Source organism: Gastrolobium bilobum, unplaced genomic scaffold (assembly GCF_033153095.1).
Source record: "Gastrolobium bilobum isolate Gb01-03AN ecotype WA unplaced genomic scaffold, APGP_CSIRO_Gbil_v1 utg528, whole genome shotgun sequence".
In the NCBI taxonomy this organism is placed as follows: domain Eukaryota; kingdom Viridiplantae; phylum Streptophyta; class Magnoliopsida; order Fabales; family Fabaceae; genus Gastrolobium; species Gastrolobium bilobum.
This window is the reverse complement of record NW_026896851.1, coordinates 90,247-111,638: the sequence shown is the minus strand read 5'-3', so window position 1 is coordinate 111,638 and position 21,392 is coordinate 90,247. Positions and strand designations below refer to the sequence as shown.

At 35.3% G+C, this 21,392-nt stretch overlaps 3 protein-coding genes across 4 annotated transcripts; 1 reads left to right on the top strand and 2 right to left on the bottom strand.

The window, feature by feature from the left end:
* Positions 1-6,843: 6,843 nt before the first annotated feature.
* LOC133302378 (probable transmembrane GTPase FZO-like, chloroplastic) lies at positions 6,844-13,274 on the bottom strand. Of its 2 annotated transcripts, XM_061502151.1 has the most exons (11): positions 12,667-13,274; positions 11,916-12,478; positions 11,732-11,800; positions 10,872-11,066; positions 10,571-10,702; positions 10,373-10,459; positions 9,815-10,255; positions 9,554-9,718; positions 9,052-9,279; positions 7,770-7,885; positions 6,844-7,225 (listed from the first exon to the last, which is right to left on the bottom strand). In XM_061502151.1, the coding sequence occupies exons 1-11, from the start codon at positions 13,169-13,171 to the stop codon at positions 6,943-6,945; spliced, it is 2,784 nt and encodes a 927-aa protein (XP_061358135.1). In that variant the 5' UTR covers positions 13,172-13,274; the 3' UTR covers positions 6,844-6,942. The 2 variants fall into 2 exon arrangements, with proteins under 2 accessions (XP_061358135.1, XP_061358136.1); XM_061502152.1 differs by lacking the exon at positions 10,373-10,459.
* Positions 13,275-14,556: 1,282 nt separating this feature from the next.
* LOC133302379 (chloroplast stem-loop binding protein of 41 kDa a, chloroplastic) lies at positions 14,557-17,088 on the top strand. The gene is made up of 6 exons (XM_061502153.1): positions 14,557-15,028; positions 15,193-15,314; positions 15,805-15,907; positions 15,995-16,133; positions 16,276-16,553; positions 16,739-17,088. The coding sequence occupies exons 1-6, from the start codon at positions 14,633-14,635 to the stop codon at positions 16,919-16,921; spliced, it is 1,221 nt and encodes a 406-aa protein (XP_061358137.1). The 5' UTR covers positions 14,557-14,632; the 3' UTR covers positions 16,922-17,088.
* A 757-nt stretch (positions 17,089-17,845) lies between these two features.
* On the bottom strand, positions 17,846-20,627 carry LOC133302380 (RAN GTPase-activating protein 1). Its single transcript, XM_061502154.1, has 2 exons — positions 20,349-20,627; positions 17,846-19,637 (listed from the first exon to the last, which is right to left on the bottom strand). Exon 2 carries the CDS (start codon positions 19,624-19,626, stop codon positions 18,025-18,027), a length of 1,602 nt encoding a protein of 533 aa, XP_061358138.1. The 5' UTR covers positions 19,627-19,637; positions 20,349-20,627; the 3' UTR covers positions 17,846-18,024.
* Positions 20,628-21,392: the final 765 nt, after the last annotated feature.

Genomic DNA, 21,392 nt, shown 5'->3' with positions numbered 1-21,392 from the left:
ATAAATTTATCTCATACACATATATAAAAGTGTGTGGCGTTCATGTTTTCTTTCTCTTTTTCTCTTCTCCTCTATGGGACCCACACACTTTTATGAGTGCATAGGAAATGAATTTATCTTACATCAGAAACATTAAATGCATATTTTTAACATTGACTATACAATTTTATACATGTCAAATGTTGAATTTCATTCCGAAAATATGAAGTTCCCATTAAAATTTCTCAAATGTATATTAACAAAATAAGGTAAAATTCATGGGAAAGAAAAATACGGACTATAGTTGCATGGAATTGGAGTTGAATGTATCTATGGAACTGTTCTGTTCTTCAAATGAATGCCTTTGTGGGTTTAAAAAAGACGGTATGGTAATTCCATCGATATCTACTTCATTCCTTTCCAAAGAGGGATTTCTTCACTCATTTGAATTTCCAAGCAGAAAACCAATTTCCTGAGGGGGAAATAAACCGGCGGTTCTGTATTTGTCAACTTTGATGTTATTATCATTTCTTTCCTTACGTATTATTTCCTGCTTTAACTTCCCCTTCAGATACAAATAATAGTAGTAGTAATAAACTTTGGTGTTATCATCATTTCTTTCCTTTGAAGATTCAAATATCAGCGGCTCACAATTTGAGATGAAATTTAGATAAAGTCTCGATCTCCACTTAGTTACAATCATGACATTGTAGAGAAACAATCTTCGACAATTTTTGTGAACGCATTGCTGTTGTTTATTGCACCATCTAGTATGTTGAGAAAAGGCACAGAGCTTGTACATTTGGTGTACATCAAATTTGTCCTATGGAGGATGAAATGTGTTGGTATAGGGGGTGCTCATAGTGGCAATGGTAGAGATCAAAGCACTAGTGAAGCTTTCCATGGTGTGCATAAGGGGATGTGTGGAAGTGGCTAAGATAGCTCTCAATGGTAGCAGCGCATGAAGTTAAATGGAGGAGAAGAGCCCCTTCCTCAATGTGAAAGGAGATATTTAGAGTAGAAGCTCTAATCAACCTAACAAGCTTAACCTTTTCAGGCTAGGCATGTTGAATCCCTGCTAGTGTGCAGGGGTAGCCATGTACATGGAGAAGAAGAGGAATCATATGTTGCTTTTGTTAGAAATCATGCTTTAGAAACTGCAATATTTTTAATTATTTAGGAGTCAGTTTTTATTTCTGTTTTAATGAGTTGTTAAGTAGTGAGCAGTTACTTTTCTGCTTTAATGGGTAGTTATGAGGTGAGCAGTTTTCTTTTCTATTGATGGGAAGTTATGTAGTCGTGAGCAGTTTCTTTTTATTATTTTCTTTATAAGTTGTATTGTTATGCATCAATAAAGTAGTACCTCATTTCTCAATTATATTTTTCATCTCCAAAACCAACAATTGGTATCAGAGCCCTTTTCTTACGGGACCTGTAGAATGGATTATGAAACAAGTTTTTCCCAAGCAGCTCTTCCAGTTTTCAATGGGGAAAACTATGATCTTTGGGCCGTCAAAATGGAGGCTTATCTAGAGGCTTTGGATCTTTGGGAAGCTGTGGAAGAGGATTATGAAGTCCTTCCTCTGCCGGACAATCCCACCATGGCCCAGATCAAGAATCATAAGGAGAAAAAAAACCGAAAAGCAAAGGCAAAATCATGCCTTTTTGCTGGTATCTCTACAACCATCTTTACTAGGGTCATGACTCTCAAATCGGCAAAAACAATTTGGGACTATCTAAAGGCAGAATATGCTGGAGATGAAAGAATTCGAAGCATGCAGGTGCTTAACTTAATGAGGGAATTTGAGATTCAAAGGATGAAAGAGTCTGAAACAATCAAAGAATACTCAGACACATTGTTGGGCATTGCCAACAAGATAAAGTTACTGGGCGGTAATTTTGCAGATTCCAGAATTGTTGAGAAAATTCTGGTAACAGTGCCAGAGAGGTACGAAGCATCTATTGCTTCGTTGGAGAACACAAAAGATCTGTCTAAAATTACTTTTGCAGAAGTGCTACATGCTCTCCAAGCCCAAGAGCAGCGAAGATTGATGAGGGAAGATCATGCTATTGAAGGTGCTCTTCTAGCCAAGAGCCAACAAACTAATTACAACAAAGGAAAGGGTGAAAAGAAAAGTTACCCACCTTGTCAGCATTGTGGCAAAATGGGTCACCCTCCTTTCAGATGTTGGCAGAGACCTGATGCTAAATGCATCAAGTGCAATCAAATGGGGCATGAAGCAGTCATATGCAAGAGCAAAAATCAACAGCAAGAGGAAGAAGCTAAGGTTGCTGATCAAGAGGAGGAGGAGGAGGATCAACTCTTTGTGGCAACGTGTTTTGCAAGCAGCGAAGAGAGTGAGAGTTGGCTGATTGACAGTGGCTGCACAAATCATATGACCAATGACAGGGAGCTTTTCAAAAATTTAAAGCCAACCAATATCACCAAAGTCAGAATAGGCAATGGTGATTATATTTCAGTCAAAGGAAAGGGGACTGTTGCAATAACAAGTTGCTCAGGTACAAAGTTTATTCCTGATGTCCTTTTTGTACCCGAAATTCAACAAAATCTGTTGAGTGTTGGCCAATTGATTGAAAAAGGATTCAAAGTGCTTTTCGAAAATAGAGTTTGTCTCATTCACGATGAGAATGGAAAGGAAATCATCAAAGCAAAAATGAGAGGCAAGAGTTTCTCATTTGAACCAATCAAGGAGGAGCAAGCTGCACCAATCAAGGAGGAGCAAGCTGCTATTTCCACAGAGGAGAATGTGACTGAGACTTGGCACAAGAGACTAGGCCATTGTCACCTCTCAAATATGTTGTTGATGAAGAAGGAGCTTTCAGATGATTTACCAACCTTTGCAGATTATTTACCAACCTTTGCAAATTGTAATGCCTTTCAATTTGGCAAACAAAACAGAAATTCATTTCCTAAGTCAAGTTGGAGAGCCTCCAATAAGCTGCAGTTGATCCACTCAGATGTTTATTTTCATGAAGATAAGAAGTGGAACTGGAAACAAGCACAAGAGGCATCCATGAGTAAGCAGAAATCAGGTCCTCTCATCCAAATAAGCAAAGAGCAAGGAGTGGAACATTGGCAAGAAGAGTTAGAAGATGACCCACCAGACCCACCAATTCGTGGAACAAGGTTGCTGTCCAATATTTATCAAAAATGAAATGTAGCCATTTGTGCACCTGCAAGCAAATTTGAAAATCTAAGGAAGAAGATTGGTGTTTGCAGCTCCAAAAGCAAGGAGGAGTGTTAGAAATCATGCTTTAGAAACTGCAATATTTTTAATTATTTAGGAGTCAGTTTTTATTTCTGTTTTAATGAGTTGTTAAGTAGTGAGCAGTTACTTTTCTGCTTTAATGGGTAGTTATGAGGTGAGCAGTTTTCTTTTCTATTGATGGGAAGTTATGTAGTCGTGAGCAGTTTCTTTTTATTATTTTCTTTATAAGTTGTATTGTTATGCATCAATAAAGTAGTACCTCATTTCTCAATTATATTTTTCATCTCCAAAACCAACAGCTTTCTAGAAGTGGACTTTTTAGACTAGACCAGTTCTTGAGCCTATGTATGTGAGCTATCCAGAACAGAGCTCTTCTCTGAATATAAGATATATGCTAGTTTTTAAAGTCAACCGACCAAACAAAAGTAACCGATGGAATAGATGATAAAAATATTTAAGCAATCCTCACTTTCATGTCTTCTAAGCTAAGAGGTCCCTCAAAACTTTTCTTGACTTCTTCCATTAATCATGAATTTTACAAAACATTCTTCAAATTCTATGGTTGTATATTTCTGGTCAGAGAAAAAGACATTTTATTACTTTTCCCTCCTTGTCCTTGGCCTTTCTAGTGGCCGAATTTCGACTTAACAATTAGCCAAAATTGTACGGGAAATGTATATATTACTTGGGTTAACGCATTCAAGAAGATTGACACACAAGTAGAAAGCTATTAAATTTGTTTGGACTTTCCATTGCACACAAAACGTGCAAATTCATGCAAATTTTGACTCTCACGTGTAGAATTAAAGGTGTCCCTGGAAATATCCACTTTAGCTTTATTTTAATGAACAATAATGCATCAACACACTATCATTGTTGTTAAAATCTCGATTTATCACTACGATTTTACGTTTTTACGATTTTTTCCATCAAAACGATTTTACTAATATTCAAAACGCTTTTACGATTATTTTTACATTACGATTTTACGTTTTACGATTTTTTAATCTCTTTCCGATTTTATTTAAGATCTCGATTTTAAAAACATTGCACACTACACTATTGCCTATGAGGTATCACGAGAAGCTGTCTACTTGCATCCACTTAGACATGGATTCACACACAAAAGGAGCAAGTTGTATGTGGCTCTTACACCAAGCGGGAGCTTAACATAAACGACTAGCACTGCCTTGTCTCATGACCGAGAAAATATCTTAAGCGCACCTGTTAGTTAAGGGGAGCCAAATTTATAAATCTCATTGATGATTTTTTTCATCCCACTTTTAAGTTTATACTTTATACCTAACTGACCCTAAATATTGGAAATAGTAATCTTTCTTTAGCTATTCGTGTCTGGTTATTTATATGATGTCCAAGTCCAACTAACCCATGGTACTTTAACAACCTTCTATACTATTGGCCTTTCGTCCAGATATTGCAATAATGCTTTGGATATTTTCTCTGCAAATCATCCAGCTTTTCTCACCGTTAACCTAATACTAATGGCTTTATCTCCATTAATTTAATATATAATTGAGACAATAATTGCTCAAAACTAATGATGTAAAAATCGGATCGGCCTAGCTGGACCGACCCGGAACCCGGTGAACCGGTCATCTGATCGGTTCAGTTATCACATTGGATCGGTTAAGTACCAGACCCGGTGCAACCCAGTCAGTTTTGGTGAAAACCGATGACCCGATCGATTAATCGGTGACCCGACCCAATTTATTTAAAAAAAATATTTCAAAAAAAAAAGTTTTTCAAAAAAAAAAATCATAATTGACATATTTGAGTGATCTGTTGTTTATTGACTTACATAAATTATGTACATACAATACTAATATTATCTCAATTATCACTATGCAAGAAATTTTGATTTTATTTATAATTAGAGATGTCATTTACTGAACATGAAACACCAATATCACAAGCATTATATGTTTGTTTGATCCTTTATTGAACAATAATGTATAATTTATTATTTTAGAATTTATATTATTATTTTCAGTCATTTGAGTATGTTTATAATTTTTTTAATATAAATTATAAATTTACATATAATCTCCGGGTCATGTAGTTAAATCAGTAACTCACTAGTTGAATCAGTGACCCAATAACCTAGTATCTCGACCGGTACGATAAACACATTAAAATGTCCATACCTTATTAGCAATGGTCAAGTCACATCAGTTTATAATCAGATAATGGAAAGAATGTAAAACATTGTCCACAATCAGTTTTTCCGCATCTAACCTTAACTAGCATAGATAAGTTGATTGATTGTGTGGTCCCTCTTATCTTCGCAAACTACTAACATTAGTTGCAGGACAAAGGGTGACGCAGAACATCAATTATATTGTACCAAGATTAGTTTTGAGACATAACAAATGCTGTCTATAAAGGAAGTGTATTCCATTAAAGGAGCTCATGCTTATAAATGTTGAAACCAGTTAAGGCAAGAAGAGAGGGGGCCTAAAATACCGTGCTGGTTTTGGTACATCATACTCGGTGTCTTCCTAGCTATTTGCTCCATATATATTAAGCATTTAACGCATTAAAAACAGGGAAGTTAAAAGGGAGCGAAGATGAGGGGAGCCCAAGGGAAACGAATATGCGAAAGTCCAAGCCCTCACCATCGAATATTCTTGCATAATACTCCTTTTGCGGTTGTTTTAAATGGCCAACCAAGGGAAAACTTCATAAACCAAAGCACAAATTTTCTATAAAGTAGAATGTGAACCCTAAACCTACCGAGATCTCATTTTGTTCTTTTCTTTCTAAGTTAGTGTACCGTTTACTTAGAAAGGCAATGGATTCTCTTTTATGAATCGGTTTATAATGTTAACAAGGCTTAGTTAGTTGAATTGAAGCTTAACCATGGTAGTACTGCCACTTTTTGGTTCCTTGGTCATGCGCGCTCCACGCACTGAAATGAAAATGAATACCTTAACAGGACAAGCACGTCCACCATGCAAGGCTATCCTGAAACTTATGGTTGGCTGGTTGCCAAATTCATGGTTAATTGCAAATGACATACATAAAAATAAAAATAAGAAAAAAAGAATGTGCATTTAATGTTTTTATGGACGGGTAAAATATCATTTGTTTAGGTTGACTTCAATCTAATTTTAAACTGGATCTCAAAACACCTAAATGAAGAGGATGGGAAACCGGAAACACCAAAAGGAGAAAAAAATTTGAATTCATTATCAATACAGGCATGCTTAAAACAGATATCGGCATGATGCAACTGTTAAATTCCCAAAACCACGCTTTTCAGATATTTGATGATATATATATTGTTGAGTATTGATACCTGAACAATGTAAGGATCCGCTCCTTCATGTCTTCTTATGTGGTGATGCTCCGTTGCACTATAGTGTGTACTATAGGAAGTGTGTATCAGCAGAAACTCCGAAATTTGAGTCAGTTGACAATTATGTATGGAAAGATTGAGACGGAACCCAAGAAATTGGGCTTGACATGGCCCCAATATGAGGGTACAAAAATGACATTTGGAATGCTAATACCTAATATTGAGACATAATTGATCTTTACCTCGTTGCCTGCCCTACAAGTGTTACCTCCATTTATTCCAGTTGAGAATTTATAAATTTAAAATATATCCCTGAAAGACAATTTTCCACTCGCATTGCCGGTAATACATTGCAACTGTTAAAAAGGATGAACTTCTTTTGTATCAATAACAGAATAGGATAGTTCAAAAAAGTCATGACACGTGAAGATTTTGAATATCAATTTGAAGCGTTCTAAGTTTTTTCTCAACATTTGATAATTCTTCTTGAATCTCTACTAGCTTGTTAAGTCTATTCTGCGCTTGATCTTGGTAAGGTTTGCTAAGGACTTTCACGAAGGTATCCAAATTTCCTATGGCTTCAGTGAAATCCCTCTTCATGGCCTCTTCGAGTTCATATGCCAAGGTATCTGCTTGCCTTTTCACTTTATCTATCACACTCTGCTTACGAGTTGGGAAATTTAATATTGCTAGATACCTGAAATAGAAACAAATGTAAACCAAGCTATAAGCAGCAAGTCAACAACACAATCATACAACCAATTAGAATTTTTTTTAACCCTCCTACGAATTTTTCAATTGATGAAAAAAGTATGTCCAGGCATGGTCAAGACCAAGTACATAAAAACGGGTGACACTGCAGAAGATTTTTTAAACGTGCTTTCAACACCAGTAAACTCATCAATTTGTGAGATCTTATGCCTGATAGCAAATTATAGAGTGAAAATAAATGTAAAGCAAGTTACGATCAATGATTATGAAGCAGGCTAAGAGTGGGCTGATATTTTGAGTTGAATCATGCATGTTCATGTTCCTGTCGCTGTAATAGTGCATGTCACAGCACAGAAGCAAGCTACATTGCCTCAGTAATATTTTATTCTTACAGAAAAGAGCAGTTTAAATATGTTTTCCTTTTGTAAAGGGTCTAAGATCAAAATCTCATTAACTATCATGCATGCACACATGTAAAAATACAACCCTAAGGAATCAGAAAGGAACCCTAATTGAATATAATATATTACCCGCCAGCCGAACAAATACCAAGAGCAAGAAGATCTTCCAATGTGGTTGGCAGTACAGATGTTAGTAGTGAAGCAGATAAACCAGCCACACCTAGTTGACCAAAAGTCCCTACAAACTATTTTAAAAGGAAAACATTTTAGATCAGATTGATTTAGTGAGTACAATAATAATAAAAAAAAAAAAAAAATTAGTCCACAAAAACAAACTCAATATATAACATTTACTACTCAGGAATGTTCAGACAATATTCACTATAATGTATAGGTAGCCAGGATCAACAAAGATAAAACAACTTACTGTTAAAGAGAAAAAGACATCATCATCATATACCAAAAAAAAATCATTAACTTATGTTATTATATAGCTCCATGGGGTGTCAGAAAAATATTTTAGGGACTGCATACAGGCACTATTAAATGGCATTGCAAAGTTACAATAAAAAATGAAAGACAAAGCAGCAACCTGACTAAATCAGGCAGTCATAATAATTATTTCTCAACTTTTAAACATGTCTATAATCATTCATGTAATTTTGAGGCTTTTACTAGACCTGACAACTAGTACAGTTAACCATATTCTGAATGTTAATCTTAAGGCAATAGCCTAGACATCCTTCAAACTCATTGTTACTAGCTGATTCAGCTCTTCCGCAATTTTATTGTTCATAAAGCAGCAAAATCAATGGCAGATATTTTGTGACCTATAAAAGTTCTTAGTACATTCAAAACCAGCATCCATTCTGCTTCTACTCACGCAAATAATCATGCACACATTTAAATGAGAAAATCAATAATTTTACCAGATTACTTAATTGTGGATTGTTTGAAATTTTAAATGGCCAGGACATTAAATGCACATTTGATCCCGAGTTTCACATAAGTTTGATTTCGGTACCCAAGTTACATTAGCCATATTTCCCTTATAATTTTTAAATTGATGCAATTATGTTCCCCCATCAGTTTGTTGTTCAATTGAGGTAACATGTCCTTTTTTACTGACACGGAGAAGAGCTGTCTTTTTTCTTGTCATGACTGTATTTTGCTGATATAGCACAAATCTATATCAGCCCAATTGCCTTTGATTTAAGGGCAGTCTGATGAAGGACTTAACTGCAACAATTTCAAATCATGAGCAAAATCACTGCAATTGGAACAATTGGACCAAAATTTAACTTCTATAAAACAAGAGAACCCCCCCTCGGCAAAAAAAAACACACAAACAATAAAACCCAAAAATAAAAAAAGTAGTTTTACATAATTTTACAAAGAATTCCAAACTTACCATCTCTCGGACTTCTTGCTCAAGTGACTTTGAAGCTGCACTGCTGCTGAAATTTTCAATCACCTGACTGCCAGCTTGATCCACTTTCTTTAGTAATTCATACGTCTCAAAATTCATCTGACTATTTTCATGAATCAAGGTCCATCGTTTTTCAAAAGATTCCTTGTATAGTCTCCCTTGTTGGGTATTTTTGTAAAGTAACCAGTCTTCGTATTCTCCAAGTATTTTCTATATTCCATCAACAATATATTTTAGCAAAACATACCCAGCTAACTTTACATATAATACACTATTCATATAATTCAGCATTTATGTGATTTGATGTCTTGGGGCTATCCCAAGCAAAAGCAGGATAACCTTGATAGTTGAATCAAATTATTCTGATAAGCAAGAATAAACATGATTGCAATACAATCTGGACTCACTAGTTCACAGCTCCACTAGATGTTGAACATTACAAATCAAAACTAGGATCCTAAACAGGTCATAGCAAGAAACTAACCTGAGCAGCTGACACAGCAGGACTGATTATGTCATTTTGAATTCTTGAGGTAGCGGGAAGAGCATATTGTTCTCCTTTGAAAACATATGAAGCAATAATATCAAGATTTGACAATTGAAGAGTAGCTTCAACAAGCTCAACAACACGTGACTTTGTAGTTTCAATCTGATGATTTGGATAAAGGTATATTTAATAACATACCAATTAAGAGGGAAATAAATTATCCTGAATTTAAAAAATCACAAACTTTCTACAACATACCAAAGATACAGTTTGTCTCCTCCAAGATAGGCTCTCAGTTTCCATATTCAATGCAAAATCATTTACACTTTTAACGACATCATTTACTGCAGACAAATCCTGCTTCGCATATCGGTAGTCTTGTGTCACAAGAGTTTCACATGCAGAAATTAGTCTATCTGCAATTCCAATAGGTGTTTCAAGTTTGAGCCTCATTCTGTCCATTCCCAGGATTGTTGAACCATCTAGAAAGCTATACAGGAACTTTTCAAGCACATCGAAGCTGCTGGCACCATAATGAGAACCAGAGACTGATAATTCTTCATCAAGCTTCCCAACATTAGAAGCAGCCATAAGTTTTGCTTCAAGAGCAGATCGAGCAGATACAGGATACAATATCACATCTTCAGTATTCAACAATCTCTGTACGTTGTCCTTAATGAAAGACATTGCTTCCTCAAGCTGCATTGAATTGTGAATATAATGTAAACCTACTTTGGCTATTTCACTACAAAAGAACTACCTGAGATAATATCAGTTAAGACAATAACCAATATGAATCAAAAGACATAAATATACCTCATGAGTATTCTGATATATGTCAGCTTTGTTCAAAACAAAGACCACTTTTTTCTTCCACTGCTGAGAATAACGAAGAAAAGCAATCTGAAAAATAATATAAAATAACACATTGTCATACCCCTGCCTGGGCAATAATAACCAATTCCACACAAAAGGGAGAGAGGATGCCACATCCACAAAAATGACTGACCATACCTCACTTCCAGTTAAAGGGCGATCGGCAGAAATAACAAAAAGAAGTAAATCTGCACGGGGTACAAATTCCTCTGTAAGACGCTGTTGTCTCTGAAGAATCACATTAGTTCCAGGTGTATCAACAATGGTCATCTGTTTTCAAAAGAACCAAACAAACTACTCTGAGAGCACATCTTATTGCAGGCAGAAAATTATGGCCTGAGGGTATGAATATTGAATATAATATAAAAACTCTGTCTGAAACACAAGGTACAGGGAGGAACCATAACAAAATGAGAAAACCAGAAGTTAATTGACTAACTTCTTTAAGAATTGGAGCCGGAAGGTAGCAAATATATTGACCATCCGGATGCCTTTCACAACGTTGTTCTTCAATATCTAAGTCAGTATACCGTAAAAATGTGATCTCATTAGTAGTTGGAACAACTCCTTCTTTCAGATATCTTTCTCCAAGAAGCGCATTAATCACAGTAGATTTACCGGAGTTGAATTCCCCCTGATAATATCAAGATTTCAATAAAGAAAAAAGGCATGAAATTTTGTCAAATAACTTCAGCACTCTCTGGCATTTCTATTAAGTCTAAATGAAAAGTCTACATAGAAACCAGTTCATTTTGGCATCTCACCCAATGCATTTTGATTTAGAAAGTTCAGAATAAATGGTAAAAGGGTGCTGGAGACAGCCATCTATTCATCCAAAGGTGAAAGTTGGACAGTTCCTTTCATGACTGCTATGGCAGCAATCAAGTCCCACTGTAACATCAAACAAGAACAACACACTACCCAACTAATCATACATATTGAATAGTTCCGAGTAGAATTACAGGAACAAAGTACCGCGACCACAAACTATATGAAAAGACTCTGCCGAAGACAATAGCCTCAGAAGTTTGTAAAGACAAAAGAACCAACTACTCCTTATATGTGAAGCATGAATCGACACTCTAGTAAATGCTTATATATATGGAGGTAATCAGACATTCATGTGAATTATAAACAGACTGAATAACAAGGAGAAGAGAAGTTCATGACAAATAACACTTATTAGTTATGTAGTTTCTAATTAGATGAATTGAAAGAAGATTTTCATTTTGAAATTTAGAGCTAATACCAATGTATATCCCAGGAACCAGAATTTGATGAGATTCAGCACACAATTACCACTATAACCAGTAAGAATGGCTCATCAATTTGAGAAATTGCATCATTAAGAAGTGAAACCTCCTCCATCTGTCATTTGAAACAAAACCCCAATTTAACACAAAGTAAACAATCTACTGGTCAAAATACAGAATAATGAAAAAAGAATTACTTCAAATACCAAATGTTTTAATTAAAAGATCACCAGTGGTGCAGCTTTCTTGATAACGTCTATAGCTTCATTCAAAATGGATCTCTCTGTTTCTATTAACTGTTTCTCCCTATCCTCCAGTTTAATAAATCCAGCCACAACCTCCGTTTTACTCTGAAAACCATTATCCATGTTCAATAAATTATTCTCGCCAATATTGCTGCCACGATCATCTAGTATTCCCTTATCATTTCCATACCCAGTTTTAAACAGTTTGCGCATGAAATCATCATCAAACAAACCAAAATTTCCCAAACTAGCAACAAAACCACTAGCACCAGATTCGAGCAAACTCGATGCTTCAGCATAAGACATATTTTTCCCACCCAAAGTACACGAGACAAAAACAGGTATCTTCACGTTCTCACACACAGAATCAACTTCCTGACTAACACGTTTAAAATCACCACCGCCATATATAAGAAAATCAGCACCTTCGGATTTAGATGCATTTACTGCAGCATCTACGGTCTGGACAATCCTAGCTACCAAGGGAAGAATCACCAATTCAGATTTAGAATCCAACATTGTATTTCTAGCAACAACAGTAGGAAGACCTGCAAGAGATGTGAGAAACACATTACCTATGCTAGGATTTTACATTATAGACATTAACAATGGCTCACTGATGAAGCTCTGGAGTCACTACAATCACTTCACATTAAATGGGGCAAAAGTGTTTGAAGAAATGACTAAAAGAGAGAAGATAAGAACAAAGAAGAAAAAAAGCATTTTTATGACAAACCTTGATCAGAGAGCAAAACCCCACTAGCACCAGCAGCAGCAGCAATGTCAACACGCTCTGAAACCAACAAATAAGCGCGATCCTGAACGAGGGACTTCAACAAGCAAGCAGCTTCATAAAGCTTGCCACCACTTGCTTCAGTGCTAGTAAGCACCACAATCCCAACCCATTTCGACACAGCCTTGTTGATCAAATCTAATGCATCATCTCCACCGTTCAGAACCTCGTCAGGGTCCAATTGAAGAACCAGAGTAGGGACCTTAATTTCGGGTCTCTTGTACCCACCCGGGTACAAAGTTCTGGGCTGTGGCTGAGGCTGCTGATTTGGGCGGAACCCTTGTTGGTTGTATTGACCAGAGCCATTGGATTTGGAACCGCTGGAGATGGAGTTGAGGCAAGCATGCGTTCGGCGAAGGGAAAGTGGGAGGGAGCGAGAGAAGGAGGTGTGGCGGGGAAGAAATGTAGTAATCAGTGAAGAAGGGGTTGTTACGGAACATGGTACCATGGATTTGAGGAACGGAAGCAGTATGAACAAGGTGTGTGCGTGTGTGTGTGGAAACAAGAAACAAAAGGACAGATAGAAGAGAAGATAGAAGGAGAGAGATTGCGTTATCGGGCGCGAATGTCTCTCCATCACTGAATTCAGAGTTTTTATCTTCTTCCCACCGCATCTCGCCCAATCAAAATGAAGGTTCACTTTAATTCTTTAAATATATAATAAATAAGAGTTAGGTTTTTAAAAATAAAATTATGCATTGCTTATCTTTTTCAAAAGTTAAAAAAAATATTTTACATCTGGATGGGAAACATTAAAAATAATTTTTTGTATATAAAATTACTAAAAATTGTATGTGGTGGTAGTGTTGAGTTGACAATAAAAGAGTGTGTAAGTGCATATTTAGTATTTCGTTTTTTTAAGCTAAAAATTATTTTTAAGTTAAAAATAAAAAATAAAGCTAAAAATTATTTATGGTTATATAAGGTTATTCTGATGGATTTGAACAAGGGAAGATAAAATAATTTATTATTAAAATAAATTATTAAGATAAATAATAAAATTTATAAACACAAGTTTAAAATAAAGATAAAACTGTAAAATAAATATGATGATTCAAAAAAATTGACATACATCTTAAAAAAAACTCCTTTTGGGAGTTTTTAACTTTTTTTCTTTATTATAAATAAAATAATAAAAGCTCTTATTAAAAAATATTTAGCTAAACTTCTTCTTTTAAGGAATAAAAGAAGCAAAAAATAAGACTTGTCAAATAGACATTAAGTAAAAATAAGGTAAAAAGTTTACCAAAAAAAAAGTAAAATTAAATTTTAACAAAAATATTTGGTTTTTTACTTTTATTTTTTTATTTTAGTTTAAAAAATTATTTTATTTTATTTTTAAATAATCCAATGTACAAATTAAATAAAAATCACTTTATTTAAAAAATTGATTGTTGGTGGGGAAAAAAAAAACTCATTCTAGACCCATAAATAAATGTACATTAATTATACTTCCAAATTTACTTTCTTTCTAATAAGTCAACTGTGAAAGTGTCGATGCTTCTTGTACAATGTTATAGAGATTCATTTTGTGTGCCAAAGTTTTTTTTTTCAAAAAGTATGGGCCCCACAAAATATTGTGTGTAGAAAATTTCGTTGTGTCATGTTAAATGACAAATGTAAACCCCATATTATTATTATTTCAAAAAAGGGAAAATATTAAATTTCCATTTTTAAAAACTTCAGCTCAAAAGAAGAAAAAAGAGTATATCAAAGTTAAACAATAGACATCTATATTTAAGTTTTATATTAGTCTCTTGTCCTTATTGATTAGAAAAACTAATTAACTATACTAAACAATAAATTTTCTTATAAAGCAAATATATTGGTAATGAGAAAAGAGGCAGGAAGGTGGTTAGCTTTATCTAGAACTGCTGGTTCTCTGTGAAAGCAGAAAAGTTAACGATCAATGGCTACGCTTGCTTCATCCTCACCTACTCTTCTCTTCTCTGCATCCTCTTCCACCCTTTTCCCACTTTCACATTCTTCTACTTCTCTGCGCCTTTCTTTCTCTTCTTCCCTTCATTCCTCTTCCTCTCTATCTATTTCTCCTTCTACTTCTCTGGCATACCCTTCTTCAAGTTCTAGACGTTTAACTAGTCATGTTGCTGCCTTCAGCATCAGTGCCAGTGCTGCAGAGAATAAGAAGAAGGTACTCATCGTAAATACCAACAGTGGTGGACATGCTGTGATTGGTTTCTACTTTGCTAAAGAGCTTCTTGGTGCTGGCCACGCTGTCACCATACTCACTGTTGGTGAAGAAAGTTCAGACAAGATGAAGAAACCTCCTTTTAACAGATTCACAGTTAATGATCTTTATCTCATTCTGATTCTCAAAGACATGTTCTTTTTTTTCTTCTTTTTTTTATGTGTGTGTACATGTCTGGATTTAGCTACTTGCATTGAACGAATGTTGTGAATTTTAAGCATTAGATGGAGATTTTATTGTGGGGTTTGAAAAATATTCAGGAAATTGTTAGCGCTGGAGGCAGCACAGTATGGGGAAATCCAGCAGATGTAGGGAGTGTTGTGGGAGGGGAAGCATTTGATGTGGTTTTGGACAACAATGGCAAGGATCTTGAGGCTGTCAGGTTTGTTGTATTAATTCTTTTAAGCTTGTGTTCAATGTGTAAATAACAATTTCAATCCAAAAGCTTGTGAAAATCAATCTAATGATTTTTTATTAGACTTTCTAATACATCCCCTCACATAAAATGCCGTACGGCTTTAAAGAGTGAATAATAAAAAAATTCCATAATTAAATATTTATTAAAATAATGGAACAGTGAGAATCGAACTCATTATCACTTGATCGTTGAATCAGATACCATGTCAAGAACCAATTAAACCCAAAATCTTAAATTGTTAAATGAAGCTCCCACGAATGATTTTGTGTTTCTTTAACACAATGCTGCACTTGTTTGCCTTCTTGTCAACTCAAACAGGCTAACGAACAGTGGCATGCAACACATACAATTTTGTTTTAGTTTATGCTAGCATGCTGCAACTGTTAGAATTCTGCTAAATAAACTGGAACTTCTATGTAAGACAGAAATCCTAATATCAATTTTTCACTTCTAGGCCTGTTATAGATTGGGCAAAGAGTTCTGGTGCCAAGCAATTCCTGTTCATTAGTAGTGCTGGAATCTACAAACTAACGGATGAACTTCCACATGTTGAAGGGGTATGTTGAATATTCATCATAGCATTTGTAAAACCATTATGCTAATGACACTTACATAAGCTAAAGTGAAAAACAACTGTGGAACAGGATGCTGTTAAAGCAGATGCTGGTCATGTTGGAGTGGAGAAATACATTGAAGAAACTTTTGACAGTTGGGCAGTATTCAGACCACAGTACATGACTGGGTCTGGCAACAACAAAGACTGTGAAGAGTGGTTTTTTGATAGTAAGGGGAAAATTCTTAAACAAGTTTTTTGTATTTTTTATAAACCTTTAGTTCATATGAAGCTTTGTTTCAATATCTAGACCTCTTGAATATCTATACTAATTGACATCTTTGAAAAAAAATTGTACATTGTAATTTGTAGGGATTGTTCGGGATAGACCCGTGCCAATTCCGGGCTCAGGATCGCAACTCACTAACATATCTCATGTTAGGGACTTGTCCTCCATGCTTACTCTAGCTGTTGAGAAACCAGATGCTGCAAGTCATAGCATTTTCAACTGTGTGAGTGACCGTGCAGTGACACTAGATGGAATGGCCAAACTGTGTGCTCAAGCTGCAGGGCTCCCAGTTAACATTGTACATTATGATCCAAAAGCTCTTGGAATCGATGCAAAGAAAGCTTTCCCTTTCCGCATTACGGTAGTTACTAATACCCTATCTTCTATTCTACTTCAAAACCTGATGGCATAATGCATGGATACGGGTATAGAGTGTCTTGCTTAACATATTGTACAATATGTGGACATTTCTCAAGTTTCAATTATACAACCCTCTTTAAGTTATTTTTGACTAACCATTTATATAAACTATGTATTATTATGCAGCACTTCTATGCTGAACCTAGAGCAGCCAAAACTAAATTAGGATGGAAATCTACCTCAAACCTCCCTGAAGACTTAAAAGAACGGTTCGAGGAGTACATAAAGATTGGGAGAGACAAGAAGCCCATGCAATTCGAGCTAGACGATAAGATATTAGAGGCCTTGAAAGTTCCAGTACCTGTGTGATCCATTCATATCGAAAATGTAACAAACATTGATTAGGCAAGATTGTACGATTTCTTGTTTACTCAATTTAAATGTGTATTAAAGAAAGTTACTTCTCTCCTCATTGTGTAACATAAAACAAAAAGAATAGAGCTTAATCAGCTCAATTAGGATATCTTAGCATAAAAACCTTCCCAATCATCAATGCAAAGGATAGCAGGGTGAGTACTAGATGTATAACGGGATAGCCAAATAAATGATCTATAGAAACTGGTGTCAAATTCTTCACCGAAAAAATGACACCTGATAAAACCCGAAACAAATTAGATACACTAACCAGGGATGAAATATTTAGCAAACTTTAGAGAAATGAAAGTATTAGAAAAAGATGCTACGAATATGAAGAGGTTGAGAGTTTTGGCCGAGATTATATTCATGAATGGAACTTGAGTGAAATTTCCGTTGACATGGTTGCATGCAAAATATCATTTCCATTCCAACTTGCACCTGTTCTTGCAACACACCATTTCAAGTGCTCACTAAACGCACTACCGGTGCTGATTTAAAAAACACATTTGTCAAAAGCAAAAAAAAAAAAAAAAAAAAGGAAACAATTGACTAAGTAGATATGGAAAAAGAGTAAATATCAAGGCCCGCTTGTAGATATTCAAGAAAAGCACCATTACGGTAGCTACAGTCAAGTTAGCTATGCCCAATGGCTTTCGGATACCATGCTTGCAATTGGTTTGCTTTGTTTATAGCCTACAAGGCACAACGCAAAAATACGATGCCGTCTAAAGTATTGAAATAATCTGCATATGGAATCAAGTGCAAAGATATAGAAAAAGAGAGCAGAAACCCAGCAATCAAAGATAACAAATTGTCATCAAATGGCACAATATAGTCCAAAAATTTCTGCAGCTAATGCCATTTCTTGTCTTGCCAGACATATTAAGATCATATACCTGGTAAACTTCAAAAATGCCATGTTATGGAATAGAAAATCTAAAATACATAGATTTAAGCTAGCTATTGGGTCTGAAACAAGTATGTCTGACGCAAATATTAATTGGCTACAAATTAATCTGAAGTAGAAGTTGCATTCCTAAGTCCTAAGAATATTCCTAAATCCCAAGGCCCTTCAGTTTTGATTCCAATTCATCATGATCAGCATCTTCCTCAGCCTCCTCATCAATATCTTCTCCTTCAGGATCATTCTCATCCAAAGGACCCAGCATATTAGGTGAATTTGCAAATATATTCTTCAACTCAACAATCCCGTCATCAGAAATGAAGTTGCCATTGATGTTTAGCAACTTAAATCCAGGTTTATGCACAACAGCTTCAGCCAACAACCTAGCTCCTGACCATGTGATCAAGTTTGTGCCCAAATCAACTTCATTTAATTGGTCATGACCTCCTTCCAGTGCCTTGATGATCAAAACTGCACCTTCATCCTTCAGTTCATTCTCAGATAAATTTAACTTAGTGAGGAATTGTTTTGATGATATACAGGCAGCCAAACAAGTAGCAGCTTTCGCAGTAAAGTCATTCCCAGCCATATCCAAAATTTCCAGTGATGGTGCAGATTCCTTGAGCACGTTAGCAAGGACTTCTGCACCGTCATCCTCCAAGTTCAAATAACTAAGATATATCTCTGTAAGATCTGCAAATACAGGTATAACTTTACTTAGAGCAACTCCAGCTTCTACACCAAACATGTTGTCACGCAAGTCAAGCTTCTTCAATTGTGTACAAGTCCCAAGTGATTCAGCAAGGGCAACTCCACCATCAGAGCATACTCTGGTAGATGAACACCGAAAATCTTCCAAAGCTGGGGAACGTTTCACAAGTTCAGATATTGCAATTGCCCCTTCATCTCCAGTCATGTTATTGTGGAAATGAAGAACTCTAAGCTTCTCAGTGGAAGGAATCAATTCAGAAACTGCTTTTGCAGCTTCCTCTGATATACCATCATTCATCAAATAAAGCTCCTCCAAGTTATTTTGCGATTTTAGGAGCGACCGAAATGCATTAATTCCCTTTTCGCCCATGGCATTAGTTGAGAGGTTCAGATACCTTAAAGCACAACCTTCCAGCGCAGAAGAAAATATAGTCATTACTTCAAGAGCTTCTGCTTCTGGTCTTCCAGCAATAAAATCTGATAGATCTACCTCTTTCAATTGATCCTTAATTGATAATAGGATGGGTTCAGCAACACGAGCAGCATCCAAGCCAAAACTTCTATTGCAGAAACGTATCTTGGTATAAGAGTTTGGTCCCCTCAATGGTTTCAAAAGTTCTGCAGCATCCTCCCCATTAATAAAGGCTCTGCGACCCCCAGATATGTCAAAAACAGTTTCAGCAGTTGCACTAACCTTTTCAGATATCAACTCTCCATCCTCCTTCCCTCTTGGGCCTCTTTTCAAAGCTTCCAACATGAGCTTACTCGATTCCTTGGCATAAATTTGCACAGCAGAACTCCCATCACCATCAGGCTCCTTCTCAAAGTGTTGGGTTGCAGTCACAAAAGCTGTATCCTCGATTTGTTTTGCATCCTCCCCAGCCTCTTCTTTGCTAAGCAGTCCATACTTTCTAGAAAAAATGGACGGAGTAGTAAGGTTCTTGGTCATCCGTTCTACAAGCATTAGTCTAGTACTCTGGCTAGGGGGCCATAATTTGATTGAAAGTGGGCGATGTTGGTATGACTGTGCTGTAGAATCCATACCAAGGCAACCTGGAAACAAGTACAACAACATTTACAGGTTTCTGACAAAACCATACGGTTCACCAGGACTAGAAAAGAGTAGGAGACAACTGCTTATGGAAATTCTTTAATTTGAAACTTTTGATTACTAGAGTATAAAATCAAAATCAAAACCAAAGAACCATAATATGCATATTGCGACACATTCGGGTATTAATGACAACATTAAAACCTAAAAAAATAAATTTTATAACTCAATAACTACAGTATAAAATCCGAAAATATGCCACATAAAACATATCGTGCAAACTAGATACCTTGAGGACTTAAAAACAAAAAGGGTACATAACATGAACTCTACGAGATAGATCTGGTGTTTCAGACATAAATGCAGTTTCAACATCAAAAACGAACATTTTTAATAATTATTGTTACATAAATATGATAAAGAGCAGAGCATTAAATAACAAAGATCCAATTGGGAAGAGTGCGCTCCCTGAGTATATTCACATGGGTTATTCAAACTTCCCAAGACTTAAAACTAAGGGGACAAAAACAATGAATTTTAAAAATTAAAGAGTAACCAAACAGAGCAACTATGGGACCATACCAGAAAGAAAGTTGAAATGAAAAAGGGGCAAAAAAGAAAAACCCTAAAAGCCCGAGGCAGAAAGTAATAATATAACAGCGTTATCCAGAACAAACAGAGAACAGAAAGAAACAAGGTAAAGGATTCAGTACCTGAGTGAGAATGCAATTACGAACAGGAACAGTGAAACCCTAGGCAGAGTCTGCAGCAGAGAGACGAGAAGAACAATTGTAGTTTTTGTTCTGATCTTTTTTATTATTATTTGAGAACTTTGATGACGATTGGTTAGAGTTAGAGCCCTTTATGGTGGCACTGGTTTCTGGTGTAGCGGGGAAAAAATAAAAATTAACCTAATGTTGGATCCAAATTTTCCAACATTTGGTAAGCGTGCGTTTACAAAATTGGAGGGAAATGATGAAAAATTCAGTGAATCCAATCAAGCTTTTAAAATGCCCACATTGAATTGAAAACCAGAAGCGTGAATTTTCCGCTTCATCTCCACTCCACTTTATTTATGTCAGATGACAATTATAACCTCATCTTGTCGTTATATTTACGTTTCTCTGGTGACTGACGTCATTCACACACAGATTGTGGCTGTGACCTATATAGCACCGATTGACATTTCAAAATACATGAATTATCGTGTGCGATAATTTTTTTGATAATCTAACGTTTGGATATTTACAATGTTTAAAATTTCATTATATATTATGAAAAAAATTGATTGATGTTTTATCAAATTGATATAATAAAATTATATAAATATCGAATAAATCTCATTAAAGTATATAAGATATTTTTAATTTAAAAATATAATAATAAATATTTATATCTTATGTTTCTTTGTATAATTAATAGGTATTATAAATTTAGTTTTACTTTTTTGTTAAATTTTTGAATATTAAATATGATATACACTATATAAATTAAAAATATTATTTAATATCAAAATGTGTCTTAATGTATCAAAATTTAATATTTTTTTAAAATTAATATGTCAGAATGTCATATCATCTCCTAAGTGAAAATATTTTTTATGTTCCAGGACCACTTAATGATTTGGTGCTCCCTCTTACAACACTATTTTTTTTTTCTTTTTTATCCCTATTATTTTTTTTTTTTTCAATTTTATCCTCCTATTTACACTAAGAGACCACCTAAAAAATAGTGATCGGGACCACAATAAATTCTCT

Bases quoted from the DNA above. Each gene is read 5' to 3' on its own strand.
- LOC133302378 (XM_061502151.1), bottom strand. From the start codon at position 13,171: ATGGTACCATGTTCCGTAACAACCCCTTCTTCACTGATTACTACATTT. The intron at 11,801-11,915 runs GTGATCTTTTAA...TTCAAATGACAG, and splicing joins TCAAGAAAGCTGCACCACTG to ATGGAGGAGGTTTCACTTCT. The intron at 10,703-10,871 runs GTTAGTCAATTA...TTTTGAAAACAG, and splicing joins CGGCTCCAATTCTTAAAGAA to ATGACCATTGTTGATACACC.
- LOC133302379 (XM_061502153.1), top strand. From the start codon at position 14,633: ATGGCTACGCTTGCTTCATCCTCACCTACTCTTCTCTTCTCTGCATCC. The intron at 15,029-15,192 runs GTTAATGATCTT...AAAAATATTCAG, and splicing joins CTCCTTTTAACAGATTCACA to GAAATTGTTAGCGCTGGAGG. The intron at 16,134-16,275 runs GTAAGGGGAAAA...TGTAATTTGTAG, and splicing joins TGAAGAGTGGTTTTTTGATA to GGATTGTTCGGGATAGACCC.
- LOC133302380 (XM_061502154.1), bottom strand. From the start codon at position 19,626: ATGGATTCTACAGCACAGTCATACCAACATCGCCCACTTTCAATCAAA.